Below are 14,710 nucleotides of genomic sequence, written 5' to 3'. Positions count from 1 at the left end.
AAGCCGCAAAATTAATGCTTTCCTCCCCAGCTCTAACTGTCTGTGTCAACGCTCGCACACGAAGTATACCACACGAAGTATACCACACGTAGTATACCACACGTAGGCACACACAAGCCATTTTCCTACGCTTGCGTAATGGACGAAAGAACACTGGGAGTGTTCTTTCGTCTGTAAACCATACTATGTTTACAGAAGCATAGAGTAGAGAAGTGGCGGAATTCAGTGAGAAGCATGAAACCAACGCATCTGTGGGCAGTGTATCATAATGTGAGCTGCCAGGCACCATAAATACACTATGTATTGCTCTAGCATGCTGTAGTTGAAAAGCAAAAGTTTTATTACTCCATTGCTTGGCGTGCAGCTATACTTGGGTTATTAACAGTCTCCCCTAAAGACTCTAGAAGTTCTTTGCGGTAGTCTTCAAAGTCTCCGTCAATTTCTTCTATTCCTTTGTGCTCAATCACCCATAGCTGGCAATTTGTTTCACGTATGAGGCGCTCATCGTGGCTCACAATGATGACACCTAAAACAAGCAAACATAAGCAACATTTAGTCTTGCAACTACATGCTTCTGCAGGTATTCAAAACGCAAAAAAAGAGCTTTCTTACCTCCTTCATATTCTCCAATGGCCTCTGCCAAGGCATCGATTGACTCAATGTCCAGGTTGTTTGTAGGCTCATCCTGGCAATGCAAATTTGTGACTCACAATAAGTACACAATACGTTTATCATAATAAGGTGTACTGCAGTAATTAAGCACAGTGATCATACAAATTCACAGTGGAAGGGTAGTATAGTATATAAGTTTTGGATAAATGAAAAAATGTGTACATAACAGTCTATGCAAGCACATAGGTAATTCCATGCCAAGCCAAATGTGTAAGAGATTGAGCCCAATGATCTTATTTTTTATAATTGTGCTTATTTATTGATAGTGTCATCCTACAGTGTTTTACCATTTTTTTTCATTTGTTTGAAGGCAAAATCGAAAAATATGTTTTGAAGCAGTTTGGGGAGATAGTAAAATTAAATGGGAGCACTGAGCCCAAGCCCTGTTATCGAGCACTTGGGGGGCAATTCAAGTAATGTTATTAGATCCATAAAATACAAAAAAACAAACACTGCTCATGGAACTCAAGCACCAGCAAAAATAATTACCTACTTATGCACTTTTTGGACAATTTGATCTTCTGAGTGAACTACTTTTTCATTATGGCAGCATAATTTCTTCGCGATGCAGAAGCAACTTTGGCAAAGCAGTGCATCTCTAATATGTGCCATCAATTCAAAAGATCAGCATTTAACATGACATACAAAAAAAATATTTCTTTCTTTTTATAGCTGCATGGAGAGAGAGCCCCAATGCTGTTGTCATCAAACTGTCAAATCTGCTTATTACGTTGCATTAAGTAGTTAATTTAACGTTGTACTAAGATCCATCCAAGCACTCGCATACTGCCTGCTGGTGAATTCCAAATACTGAGCAATGCCCAGCACCACACCCTTGCACAAAGCGCTTTCTCTCAGCACACCTCTCTCTCACTACTGCGCCATCACTTCACTCCCACACAAGCGTTTAAGGGCACTTTGCAGCCAGGCTATCGCCTCACCTGAACCACCCCACAGGTTTTGTGAAAAAAAAGACTCAGTCCGTGGATAGCATATCTTAAATTTTACAGTTGTATGCAGCCCTTGGAGCTAACAAGTGGAGTGTGAATTCACCTTTTTCTCAAATGCTCTTTTTAACAGAAGCTTTCTCCTCACTCTTTTCTGGACACTTCGTTTTGTAATATGCAGATTCTGATATGTGGCTGCAATTGGCCAATAGCTAACATCAAATCAAATTATGGGGTTTTACATGCCAAAACGACGATCTGATTACGAGGCACGCCGCAGTGGGGGACTCCAGAAATTTAGACCACCTGGGGTTCTTTAACGTGCACCTAAATCTAACTACATGGCTGTTTTCGCATTTCAGTCAAGAAGATTGTTTAGATCAGTGCAGTTCTTCCTACTGTTATTGTGTATATTTATTGATGCAATTTACTAAACAGGCTGCAGTGAAAATCTTCTTTTGAATTTTGATTATAGTTATGTATTTCAGGAAGAAGCTGACTACCATCTGCTCACACTTGGCCGCGGGTAATCACATAGGAATTAAACTTTGGCCACCCTGCTTATCAGTGTCGTAGCCATCTGACTCATTCATTTCAACTAGTTTAGAACGCTCAACTAGCCTCAAACGACACGAAACTGAAGGTGCTCACTCCTGGCCACCCCTGGTTAGACACCTTGGCAGACTTCACTTTGTACTGAGCTATTGATAGCGCTTCAAATTGTGCCAGTTGGATGTGGCTACTATCCATCATTCAAGGTGGTGCAAAAAGCCGGCCTGTACCACGTAGCACAGCCAGACTGGAGAACATGAGTGCAAGCCCGTAGCTGAAGCTCTGTTGTGCACAAAGCTAATGCTGCGCATACGCACTACAGTTGCAAGTAGCTACGGTCTGCTACGTAGCATAGATACCGTGGCTTAGGGAATGTTCGATCGCCATAACTACGCTTCTCCTGAACGCATAGAAGTATTTTTTGCAACAGAGTATTTCTGAAATAGTCCATTTTAAATTCAGATGCATTTCTTGACTTTGATAAAATGTGGTTCAGGGTCCCTTTTAGGTCAAATGCTACAATGAATAATCATCTTGAAATAAACACCACGAAAACATGATACAAAGGTGGAGAGAAGTTAACAAAACAAGGCAGGAGGCTGCAAACTGGACTGTTCATCAAAAGAAATGACCTATCAATCAATCTTTCAATCTTTATTTCGCATTCATTCATTTACAAAAAAATGAACGCCGGGACAAGAACTAAAAGCTGCTTTTTTGCAGCTTGACAAGGTTCTTGCCTATATTCATGACAACGAGGACTCAACAAAATAAAGTTTGTACACTTTAATGCGCACAATGTACAAATGTATAAGTGAAAATGTGTAAGGTGAAATATACAATCAGTGATACAAAGCAGTGTGTTACTCAGTACAAATGACACATCAATGTACAGTATAATGTACTGCGAGAAACAAATGCAAGAAAAGTCCTCTTGCTCACCAAAATCAGCACATCAGGAGCCCTGAGGCACAGCTCAGCCAAGGCGACTCGTGCTTTTTGGCCACCCGAGAGATCGCTATTTTTGATTGTGTGTGCATGGCTCACCAGTCCAAAGCTACCCAGCTGCTTGCGTGCATCCTGGTAGTTGAGGTTGAACAGCCTCTGCAAAAGCCCACCCACCATGAACAATGTGATGCAAGCTTGGAAAGACACGTAAGTGAAGTGCCCACAGAAACCACCCCAAAATCATGACTGTCTAATTTTGCCAAAGTATAATTGAGTCAAACTTAACTAGAGGGCCTGCTACTCAGTTTAACATGAACACCTGCCAGTTCCTTCAATGCCCGTCAACTGAAGAATGTGGCACCATAATCCATCGTAATCCATCATCCATCATAATCCATCAGCGCCCACATCACGAGCTGCTGAGGGCACCAAGCGCATAAGTTATACAGTGCCCAAAGAACCCAACTAGTCTCTCTTAAGAGGAAGCTCTAACTCAGGGACTCCTATCTAAATACGAGGGCGAATCAGACAGTCTTTGCCCCTATTTTTTTTTTTTTTTAGCCAGATTACAGCTGTAAATGCGAAGTCAACATAGCCATTCACAGCGGTGGACCCTTCTTGGACTGGCCAGCTCTGCGGTGGACCTTTCTTGACAGCAGCTATGCAGCATGGTGCTGCTGTCAGTTGTTGAGGATGGCAGTTGCGCTTCACACATCCACAGCTACGAGCAATTTGTTTTCTATGGAGCAAGGAACAAACACCCATCAAAATCTACAGAAAAATCAAAACCCACGTATAGGAAAATGTGTCTCGCTTTGAGAAGTGTGAGGTTGTGGTGTGAGTTCGAAAAAGGCCGTGAAGTCCAACGATGGTACCACAGTCAGTCAGACAAATTTTACACAGGGGCATCTCAAATTTAGTGCTGCGATGGGAGAAATGTCTGAACAGGTGTGGGGACTGTGTGGCAAAACAGTGCAAGGTGCGTAGAAGAGTATGTATATCTGTAATTACATGTATGTACCTTATTTTGGCTAACAAAAATGGGGCAACAACTTTCTGATTCGCCCTCGTACATGGGAAAAGAGAAATTGTTTTTCTTGGAAACCACTGCACCAATTATGATGAGGTTGGTTGCATTTAAAAGGAAAAGCTAAAATACCGTATAGACATGCGGGGGCTGCACCTTCAACATGGCAGACCAAAATTTGGGACAAAAAATTTCCGACGGAAAAGAAATTGCATTAACTGCTCCAATGCCGGGCGTGCACGTTGGCGGATTTTTATGCGCTGCATACTTCCCCGTGCCGCTACTAGTTGACTACAGCCAGGATGTGCATGAGATCCAGGGCGCAGCCGGCACCATTTTGACCAATAGGTTCAATCCTGGTACAGTGATTGATGGAAGTGGATTTTTTATTTAGGCTGTCAATGTTTTAATAAAAGTTTGTGAAAATATCAAATGTCCAGAAAACAAAACTCTCAAGTTTATAACTTTACCTCAACAATGAAAAATATTATCACAATCCTATATTTTGCATCTAACAGTAAATTTAAAGCACACAAAATTAATGTATTATACATTGATCTTACATACACCACTAACGTGTGAGTAGGACTTATGCAAAAACCTTGTAAACATTGTAACAAATTCACATAAAATATAAATTATATCAAGTTCACCCACTTTAGATGTTCTAATGAATGCAGTTTACAAAACTGTTATATCTGTTCTTGGTGCAGAGTTGCGAATTTGTGAAATTTGCATTTCTATTCTTTTTTTTTTCAGGATTACTGATTTCTAGCAATTGTTTTACAAAAATTCAGGTCATAAATTAAAATTCTGCTTCAGACGGTCACCAGAATTCCACTTTTTCTCTCCGATGAATCAAATTTAATTAAAATCAACACTAGGGTTATCTCAGAAAAGCATTTCTATATTTGACATGTATTTGAATAGGCAGAACCGGAGTTGGGCCCAAGCTCAAGCTTCCTCATAAGTGCATGCCCGCCGGGCACTTAGTATAGTCCCAGCACCATGCATGTGCTCAAGCCGCTTCATGCGAGAACCACATCAGATATGCACAAGCAAGCTCAAAGCAGCAGCTGTTTGTGCTTTCATCGAGGGTGTGTTACTCAAGACAGCATGCTGCATGAGAGCAAGCACACTTATCTCTCGTAAGCACATGTAAAAATACCACACAGAACACATAAGCCCTTTAGTAACTTACTAACCGGCTACAGTATTTTATATTTGCATTGCGGTCGGAGAACATAAGTACTTGCTGAAGGCACCTTGATCTACAAACCAGTTCACTGTTGTGTACAGCAAGCGAGCAGCTGCCTCTGACAAAACAAATGTGCAGATGTACCATCACTGGTTACAAAAAGCAGTGTGTGCAGCCTTACACATATATGTTGCTGCGCATGCACCTAAGTGCATTTTCTTCAACACAACTGCTGCCAGGCAGAGCCTGTATAGCCCAGATATGGCTGCTCATACACTCTACAAAGTAGTGTATCGGTCTCTATAGGCCTCCTGCACAGATTAGTTTTTACAGAAAACAACAGTAATAGGCTAGGAGATGGGCTCATTGTGCTCATTCGTGTAAGTGTTTGCTTGCCAGGCTTTGGCTCGGGCGCGACCTGTGATGCCAAAGGTTTAGCGGTAAATGTGTGAGAAATGCGTCAGCATCCATGATTTAAATCGCGTTCACCACATTGCGAAGTGTTGTTCAGCAGCTTTGACACACATCCTGCTGACGGTGGTCCGGAGTAGGCCACAGTCAGTTTTACTGATATATGTGTATGTGTATATACATATATAGTCACAGCATAAGAAGCCAACAAACACTGACATCAAGGACAACATCGGGGAAATTATTTGTGCTTAATAAATGGTATCAAGAAATTAATGGAAATGAAAGTGGATGAAAAAACAACTTGCCACAGGTGGGGAACGATCCCACAACCTTCGCTTATATTATACATATATAGTAATAAAACTTAACAAGAGGCATAGATTAAAAGTAGTGCAAGCCTACACTGCAACCTCCAGTCATGATGATGATGAAATAGATCAGTTTTTTGAAGATGTTGAATTAGCAATGAGAAAAGTACAAACTCAGTACACTGTAGTAATAGGCAACTTCAATGCAAAAGTGGGAAAAACACAGGCTGGCGAACAAGCAGTTGGCAACTACGGTGCCGATTCTAGAAACACTCGAGGAGAGATGTTGGTGTAAGTGGTGGAAAGGAATAAGCTGCGAATAATGAACACCTTCTTTAGGAAGCACAGCAACAGAAATTGGACCTGGAAAAGCACTAATGGTGAAACAAGAAACGAAACTTATTTCATACTTTTTACTGATCCCAGCATAGTGCAGGATGTGGAAGTGTTAGGGTAAAGTGCAGTGATCATAGGTTAGTGAGGTCTAACATTCACCTCAATTTGAAGAAAGAAAGAGTAATATTGGTCAGGAAGAAACAAGCCAACCTATAAGCAGTAAGGGCAAAAGCAGACCAATTCCGGCTGGTACTTGCAAACAATTATGCAGCCTTAGAACAGAGAGATCAAGATTACATAGAGATACTGAATGAAACCGTAGCTAGGCTGGCTTCAGAGGCAGCAACTGAAGTCGGAGGTAAGGCACCAAGGGCAACCAGTAGGTAAGCTCTCCCAAGTAACAAAGGACCTAATAAAGAAACGACAAAGAAAGAAAGTGTCTAACTCAAGAGATCAGATAGAACTCGCTGAACTGTCAAAACTGATCAACAAGGAGAAAATATGGAGTTATTCGAAATTATAACGTGAAAGACTGAGGAAACGGTAAAAAATGGACGCAGCATGAAATCAGTGAGAAGAAAACTTGGCATAGGACAAACGAAGATGTATGCACTGAAAGACAAGCAGGGTAATATCATCACCAATTTCAAAGATATAGTAAAAGCAGTGGAAGAATTCTATACAGACCCGTACAGTACACAGAGCAGCCACGATACCTCCATTCGAAGAAGTAATGAACAGGCTACAGAGGCTCCTATAACTAGCGATGAGGTTAGAAGGGCCTTCCAAGACATGAAACGGGAAGAAGCGGCAGGAGAAGGTGGAATAACAGTCGATTCAACCAAAGATGGAGGACACATAATGCTTGAAAATCTGGTGGCCCTTTAAACAAACTGTCTATCGTCTTTAAGGGCCCCAGAGAACTGGAAAAATGCCAACATTATACTAATCAACAAAAAGGGAGATGTTAAAGAATTGAAAAATTATATGCCCATTACCTTACTTTCTGTATTATATAAAATATTCACCAAGACGATCTCTAACAGAATAAGGGCAACACTGGACATCAGTCAACGAAGGGAACAGGCTGATTTCAGGAAGGGATACTCTACAACAGATCACATTTATGTCAGGTAATTTAGAAATCTGCAGAGTACAATCAGCCTCTCTATATGGATTTCATAGATTAGGAAAAGACATTTGATTCTGTAGGAATACCAGCAGTCATAGAGGCATTACATAATCAAGGAGCGTAGGACGCTTACATTAGACATCTTGGAAAATATCTACAGGGATTCCACAGCTACCTTAATTCTCAACAAGAAAAGTAGGAAGAAGCCTATAAAGAAAAGGGGCAGACAAGGAGACACAATCTCTCCAATGCTATTCACTGCATGCTTGGAAGAAGTAATCAAGCTATTAAACTCGGAAGGCAGAGGAGTGAGGATCAACGGCAAATACCTCAGCAACCTTCGATTTGCAGATGACATTGTCCTGTTCAGCTACATTGGGGACGAGTTACAACAAATGATTGAGGACCTTAACAGAGAGGGTGTAAAAGTGGGGTTGAAGATTAATATGCAGAAGACAAAGATAAGAATCAATTAGCGCTCAGAAGTTGGAGTGGCGCCCTCTCGCGAGTGACGTCACAGCCAGGACGCCACTCACTCCTGCTCGCTCGGCTGCCATGCATGCTCGTTCCCTTCATGTATGCTTGGGGTATGGGTGACTCGAGCCGTACTTATTGAAAGATATGTTGGATTCTTTTCGCTGCCATGCCTGAATCACAGTTCCTTCTTCAAAAGCATGCGAGTCGAGAAAATTTGTGGCTTGGATATCACAAGCTATGTAGCGTTGAAGGGGTCTAATGGTTTTGCAATGCATATATGCGCCATGTCTGTCCATAAATTATGTGTAAAATGAATGTCTGCAAATTCAACACGTCAAGTTGTGTATGATACTTTGCTAAACACTTAACATTCCCTTAGAAGTTAGCTAGGAGAGACATTGCATTTTACATGAAAGAAATATCTTGGTATTTGGTGTCAACATGCTATCCGTACTAGAAAGACACTGCCCAGTGAAGCTGTCATCATGATTCTTATTACTCTGGCGAGTTGTTCTAGTCAAATATGGTCACTTTATTAATGCATGAAAGAAAGAGTTAGGCATGCATTTCGCATGAAAAGTTTGGCTGCTACTTTCATTGCTCTTTGAAACAGGCCCCCATAAAACAAATTGCTCATGGCTGCTAACACGACGGCGCGTCATGTAGAGTATTTACATACTTAATTCACAAATACCATAGTAGCAATCACCTGAAAGAAAAGTTTCGGAGTTCAGTTTGAGAGCCAATCCATTGCAAGCGATGAAATGTTTCATGGTGGCCCTCAGTAGCCTTTATTGGCAATATGGGACACCCCTCACGCAACGCAAGCAACTGATCGTAGTTATGGCGAGGCATGCATTGTTCACGAAACTCATCAGTTCACTACAACTTCGAACTGAAACCATGAAGCAGTTTTTTACCACACCAATTGCTATGCCTAAAGTATACTCGAGGTATTACAGCCAGTGGTGCAGCTAGGTCGTCTGGCACCCGGGGCCCATAGGTCTTCTGTCACTCCCTCCCCATCCCCCTGGGTGTAGCCGGCGGAAAGAGGGGTGTCTTCAGACGTATATGACACCCCCCGTCCCCCACTGACCCCTAGCACCCCGAGCCCACGCCTCCACCCCTGTTGCTATGCCACTGACTACAGCGCAGCTTACTGTGCCTAAAAAAAAAAAAAATCCAAGCAACTTCTGCCTGCCCATGTCTCGATCCAGCGTTCTTTAATTATACAAACAGAGAACTATTTGCTTTGTCAGTACATAAAAGAGAACCTCGCAAACCTTCATAAGGAAGACACCACAAGCTTTACATATTTCACTTGATTTTTGACCCTCCACTGGGGAATTATGATATCTTCAATATGTCCCATACTACTAATGAATGACGCTTCAGCTTCTTTCTGGCTGCAGCGATACGGTCAAAAAGGCATATTTCACTAAAACATTCGGGCCGAGCATCCTGTGTCAGTTCGCCAAACAGATTCGTCAGGTACCTTCCTCAAGCAACAAACACCAGTACATTGCCCAAGTGAGTTGAATGTGTAGCACAGAAAAGAGAATATACATAGATACATTTATTTTAGTATTCTGCAAATAGCTGTAAGCCTCAATTAGCTTTACTTCAAATCACCGCCACTTGAAATAGAAATAACACGACAACTGCTAATTTTGAGAAGCAGTTAAAGAAGCAAGTGATGCTGGTAGAATCTAAACTTCAGTGTCAGTTAAGTCCTCGTGTTACTGGCAAACTTTTCTGTGAAGAAATGCAAAAATTAGATATTACACCATGAACTATTCGTCGTGAACAAACCTGTTTTAGCGGATTAAAATCAAGGTAACTGTTGTAGAAGTCATACATAGCCAGCGTTTGACATAGCGTGGCAGGTATGGTATCATAACTGGATTCTTATACAGGAGGCCTCCGATTGGTACAAAATACAGATTGGGGTATCCCCCCATCTAATATTGCTAAACGCCATGTATCCCACTCACTATAGAGCCAACTGCCCTTGGTGCAGTGGCATACCCACCCTAATACATGTAACCTGGGAATGCACTCAGCGCCCTCACAGGTCAAATAGCAACGACACAATGAAGCAGTGGGAGGCACAACTCGACCGTTCTGACTTGGCAGCACAGAAGTCCTTAATTAGCCAGGTCAGGCAAGGCAGCAGAGGTCAGTGGGGCCCTGGACTGGGGGGCTCTGACTACCCCCCTTAAAATCTCTTCCTGACAAATTTTAAATTTCAAATATCATTTATTCTCTCTTTTTCAATGTTATATACAGCATCCAAACATACATCGCCACATCAGGAGGGAGGCTAAAGGCTGTATTTGCCTGACGAGGCCTATCCTCCTCGTGGTGACAAAACAGTGCATTTGAGACAACAAGCTTTCTTCTAAAGTAACATCATTAAAATCGCACAAAAAAAGAACATCCACAATTCTGTACAATATATAAATGTTTCGAAATAGTATTTTTTGAAATTACATCGGTGAAAAGAAACAGGAAAAAGAGCACACAAAAATCAATAAATAAGTAAACCACCACAATCTAGCAATAAAGTTTTTATCTCTCTCTCTCTATATATATATATATATATATATAGGGTGTGTCCGGAAAGTAATGGGTTTATTGACCGGTTGCTTTCACCTAAAAGATCAAGTTCTCGTGATGCCTGCGGCAGAAAGGATGTTCCACATCCGCCACCAAGGTCTGCGATTGGGGGCGCTGGCTAACACTCCCAGGGTTCTACTAGGAAACATGAATATACAAGAAAGTGAATGAGGAAACGGCGCTGCGGTAACTCAATTGTTAGAGCATCGCACGCGATATGCGAAGGTTGTGGGTTCGGTCCTCACTTACGGCAAGTTGTTTTTTCATCCACTTTCATTTCCATTAATTTATCGTTTATTTCATTTCTTAAGCACAAGTAATTTCCCCTATGTTGTCCTTGGTGTCAGTGTTTGTTGCCTTCTTATGATATGACTAATAAAAATCGGGTCCCTTGGTTAACACCTTTCCTTCTCGTTTATCACGCATTCAGGTATCACTTAAACATACAGCATGTGAACATGTGCATTGTATTCGCAACCTGTGCAGCCAGACTATGTAATAAAAGCAGTTCATGTTAGAATGACAAACATTTCACACTGGACAATAAACATTATCTACAGAGATCCAATTTTCAAGCACATGCCCACAAAAAAAGAAAGAAAAAAAAGACCTAGGGCTGGCACAGCTCAATGGTTGACAAATTTTAATGATCACGAAGTCCCTAATTTTTGCTGATCAAAGCTTCCAGAGGGTGAAATTAAGTATTTACTGTAGTGTCACATAATCAAAGACAATGCACAGCAAGCAAGCATGAATAAAGAAGTGCAAAACAAAAGGAAAGTCTAATCACCTGAAGATACTCGACGGGGCTTTCATCAGAACTCAGCTGCTCCCCGGAATGCTGATCAAAACGACCTATTCTCTAAAAGGTATTGGACAAGAAACAGACGAAAATAAGGGGGGGGAGGCACATTAATTCACATCATTCTCAATCGTGTAAGATTTTTGCAGTGCTTTTAAATAAGTGCCAGATGCTTAACTGCCACACTCAGTGTCACACCCACCCAGGAGAATCAAACACACACCATCACACAGCATACAATGAGGAGAGTTCCTGCACAACATGGCCTCCGAGCTTGCATGTGCACTCCACTACATATTGGCAAAAAACGCCGCTTGCACAATTAAAGCCTTTTATGTGCGATTGGACTGCAGTATCACCTTGCAGAAAGCAACGGAAATGGGCTATTTCACCGGTGGGTGCCAGTCTTGGAGGTTGCACCATGCGTCACTTCTCCATCATCTAGTCTGTGGTGGCTCACTCAACAGGTTTTTTGCAATGCAGATGTGGCATACTACAGAAAGGAGCCACTTTTCTTCGTAACTCTAAGGTAAACGTTGAATAATAGCGTGAGCTGTCAGCAATGGTCTGAACGGTCTCCACAAAGAATGGAGCTGAGGAACCTGCTAGTACATGTAACAATGAACAAGAGTGTTTAAAATTAATATTAAGGAAACCCAATGCTTGCATTGCAGACAACTCTCATCTTGACCCATTTTTGTTTTAAACGTATATGAAAATGCCTTACTCGGTTCCTGATTCAGCAAAGAGAAAGTGCAGAGATATTCTACATGGCTATGGCACAGCCATTCATTAAGCACTTCTGACTGCAGTAAGGCCTAGATCTTGGACCACAAACTCTCTATTCTATTCGTTCACCTTCCTTTCCCTTCTATCAAATTTCCAGTAATTTCCTTTGCACATTTGTTGCACAAGACTAACATGAATCAACTCTAATGCAAAGAATAACTGTTAAAGCTAACTTTAGTAAATTGTTAGGCTGCTGAATATAACCTCAAACACAAGAGGGACATTTAATGGGGCCCTGAAATGTTCTTCTTATCATAGTAAACAAACATACTCAATTAATGAGCCACGTGGCCATGATGGTTGTGAGAAACATTTAGCCTGCAATCTCACTTTAAACTAGCATCATTCTTTTTATAGGGGGTGTTGGGGCTTTGTGTTCACCTTTTCAGCTGCATCTTCATGCCTACATAAATGGCAGCTGCTAGCAAGATTTCTTTAAGATTGCAAATGGCATAGAAACCAATAGCAAAACAAGCAGTGTAAAAGTGAAAAAGTAAAAAAAAGTGCACTGAGTCAAGCTTGTACACCAGTTAACTCTTTAAGGATGGAAGAGGTGCTGAGCTCGTCAAGTTCATTATTGCAAAAAAGACAAAATACGAGACCAGCTCACCTGACAAATTTTTGTTTTGCATGCAGGCCAATGATTTGAGCTCCTGTTTTGCTCTGGGCTTTTTTCAGATGGTGCGCATTCCCTTTGTGCTTGTCGCAAATAACATCAGATGGCGTGAAGGGTGAAGTTGGGAGCATAGACTCACTTGCGTGCAACGAAGTCCACCTTCGTTACAGTGTAAACATATATTTTTTTCCAGTAAACTTCACCTTCCGGAGATAAAATTTTTTGCACTGTCTTGCTTTACATGATCATCAAGATCATTGCACATAAAATTAGGACTATAGAGTTGCTTGTGTGCAGTGAAGCCCATTGTTGAAGTATAAAAGCAATTTCTTTCCTAATAAAATCCACCTTTCAGACTTACATTTTTCACATGTTCTTGCTTTATATGATTATAAGAATCATTTACACGCAAACAAATTCTGTCTTTTTGCGAAGTGTTTTTCATTTTTGCTGGCGTGTTCAAAGGAAAAATAAAGAAAGCGCGATAAAATAATTTAAATTATTAGCTTCAGTCTATAAATCATTTAATTAGTGTTACCTTAATGGAATAACTACACCATAGTGTTCAGGGGAATATTACAGAAAAGAAAAGCACAATGCAAAACTTGTTACATGTGACTTTTCATTAGACAAAACATTGCACGAAATGATCTTGCTGGTGAGGGCACACACCTTTCTATGCAGCAACAGAAAAAAAAAAGTAGAGGGAAATATCTTACCAGCATTCAGCGAACTGCCCTAATGTGAAATGCTCAACAAAACCACTAGATTTTAGTGACTGATTCCCTTCAACTCAATTACTGTCAACAGCAATTGAAAGCCCCCGACTCAGGGACACATTTTTCATGATACAATGTGATCATGAAAAGAACCTGACAGTACTCTAGGAAAAAATTTAAGATAACTGGAAAAATTATTGTAAACACCTGTGCAGGGGTGGAAATGACAAAAGTCATTTTGTAGCAATTATTGGAGGAGATAAAATTTCATTCTGGAGAAGACTGCTGCAGACAAATTCTGAATTGCAGCAGTCTAAAGCACTGAAAATTTAATTTAGATAACTTTATAATTAATAATGAGGTAACAGTCACAAAACCTTGCATTCTGCTGCATTAATTAAGTGTTGAAGAGCAGCCTTAAGACATTTTTCATCCTATTTTTTGTATTAAAAGGTGCTGAAGTTACTGGAGGTGTTTTCCAACAGAAGTTGTGAGGAATTTAGGTCTAGTGAACACCACAGTGGTTTATTCAGGGACATTTCTAGGTAGTGTGGCAGCACCAACTAGCTCAAACAAAGATTCTGCACGTGATCAACTTTGCTTTGCCACTCACTAGACTCACTGGAAGCAACTATACACCTGAAGTTCACATTGAGTGATTGGTTGTAAGCCCCCTAAATATACTAAAGGGATCGATATTCCTCCTCTCTTAGCGTCTCCTTTTCAGAATCCCCTCATCACACATGCCTTCTCTCACCGCTCTCCCTCTCAGTAAGCACATTTTAGTCGCGGCGATCATGCTGTACAGCAATGCGATCAATTCGATATCATGATTCGCTATCACTGCGATCACAGCGATCTTGGGGCTGCTCATCGTCATCGCGCACTGGCATCGTCCTGGTGCCAGTGTGAGAAAAGAAAAAAGCAAAGAAAACAAAAGGCACGGACGCTCTTGCATGTTCCCGTGGAAACAGGAGGTCCCATTTCAGTTTCCAACTAGTACTGAACCTCCTTCTGTATATACTTATGTAATTATCACCATTCTTGTCATTAATAAACTGATTCTGAAACAGTGCCAGCAGAACCATGCGACTCTGCTCCAGCAACAGGCAGGCACAGATAAGCCCCAGACATCCCTGCCTGCTCTCAGTAAG

At 41.2% G+C, this 14,710-nt stretch overlaps 1 protein-coding gene across 1 annotated transcript in view; it reads right to left on the bottom strand.

Annotated features, from left to right (window-relative positions):
• Nucleotides 1-317: 317 nt before the first annotated feature.
• LOC139048721 (ATP-binding cassette sub-family F member 1) overlaps nt 318-14,710 on the bottom strand; it is a 49,353-nt gene continuing 34,960 nt past the window's right edge. The window contains exons 15-18 of the mRNA XM_070523236.1: nt 11,421-11,492; nt 3,114-3,275; nt 613-685; nt 318-526 (exon numbers count right to left, since the gene is read on the bottom strand). Coding sequence (XP_070379337.1) covers nt 342-526; nt 613-685; nt 3,114-3,275; nt 11,421-11,492 — 492 coding nt within the window. The 3' untranslated portion in view covers nt 318-341. The remainder of the gene's footprint in view (nt 527-612; nt 686-3,113; nt 3,276-11,420; nt 11,493-14,710) is intronic.

The sequence above is a fragment of the Dermacentor albipictus genome, chromosome 1 (assembly GCF_038994185.2).
Source record: "Dermacentor albipictus isolate Rhodes 1998 colony chromosome 1, USDA_Dalb.pri_finalv2, whole genome shotgun sequence".
Classification (NCBI taxonomy): Eukaryota; Metazoa; Arthropoda; class Arachnida; order Ixodida; family Ixodidae; genus Dermacentor; species Dermacentor albipictus.
Note: the sequence above shows the minus strand (reverse complement) of the source record. Positions and strands in the feature narration are given on the sequence as shown.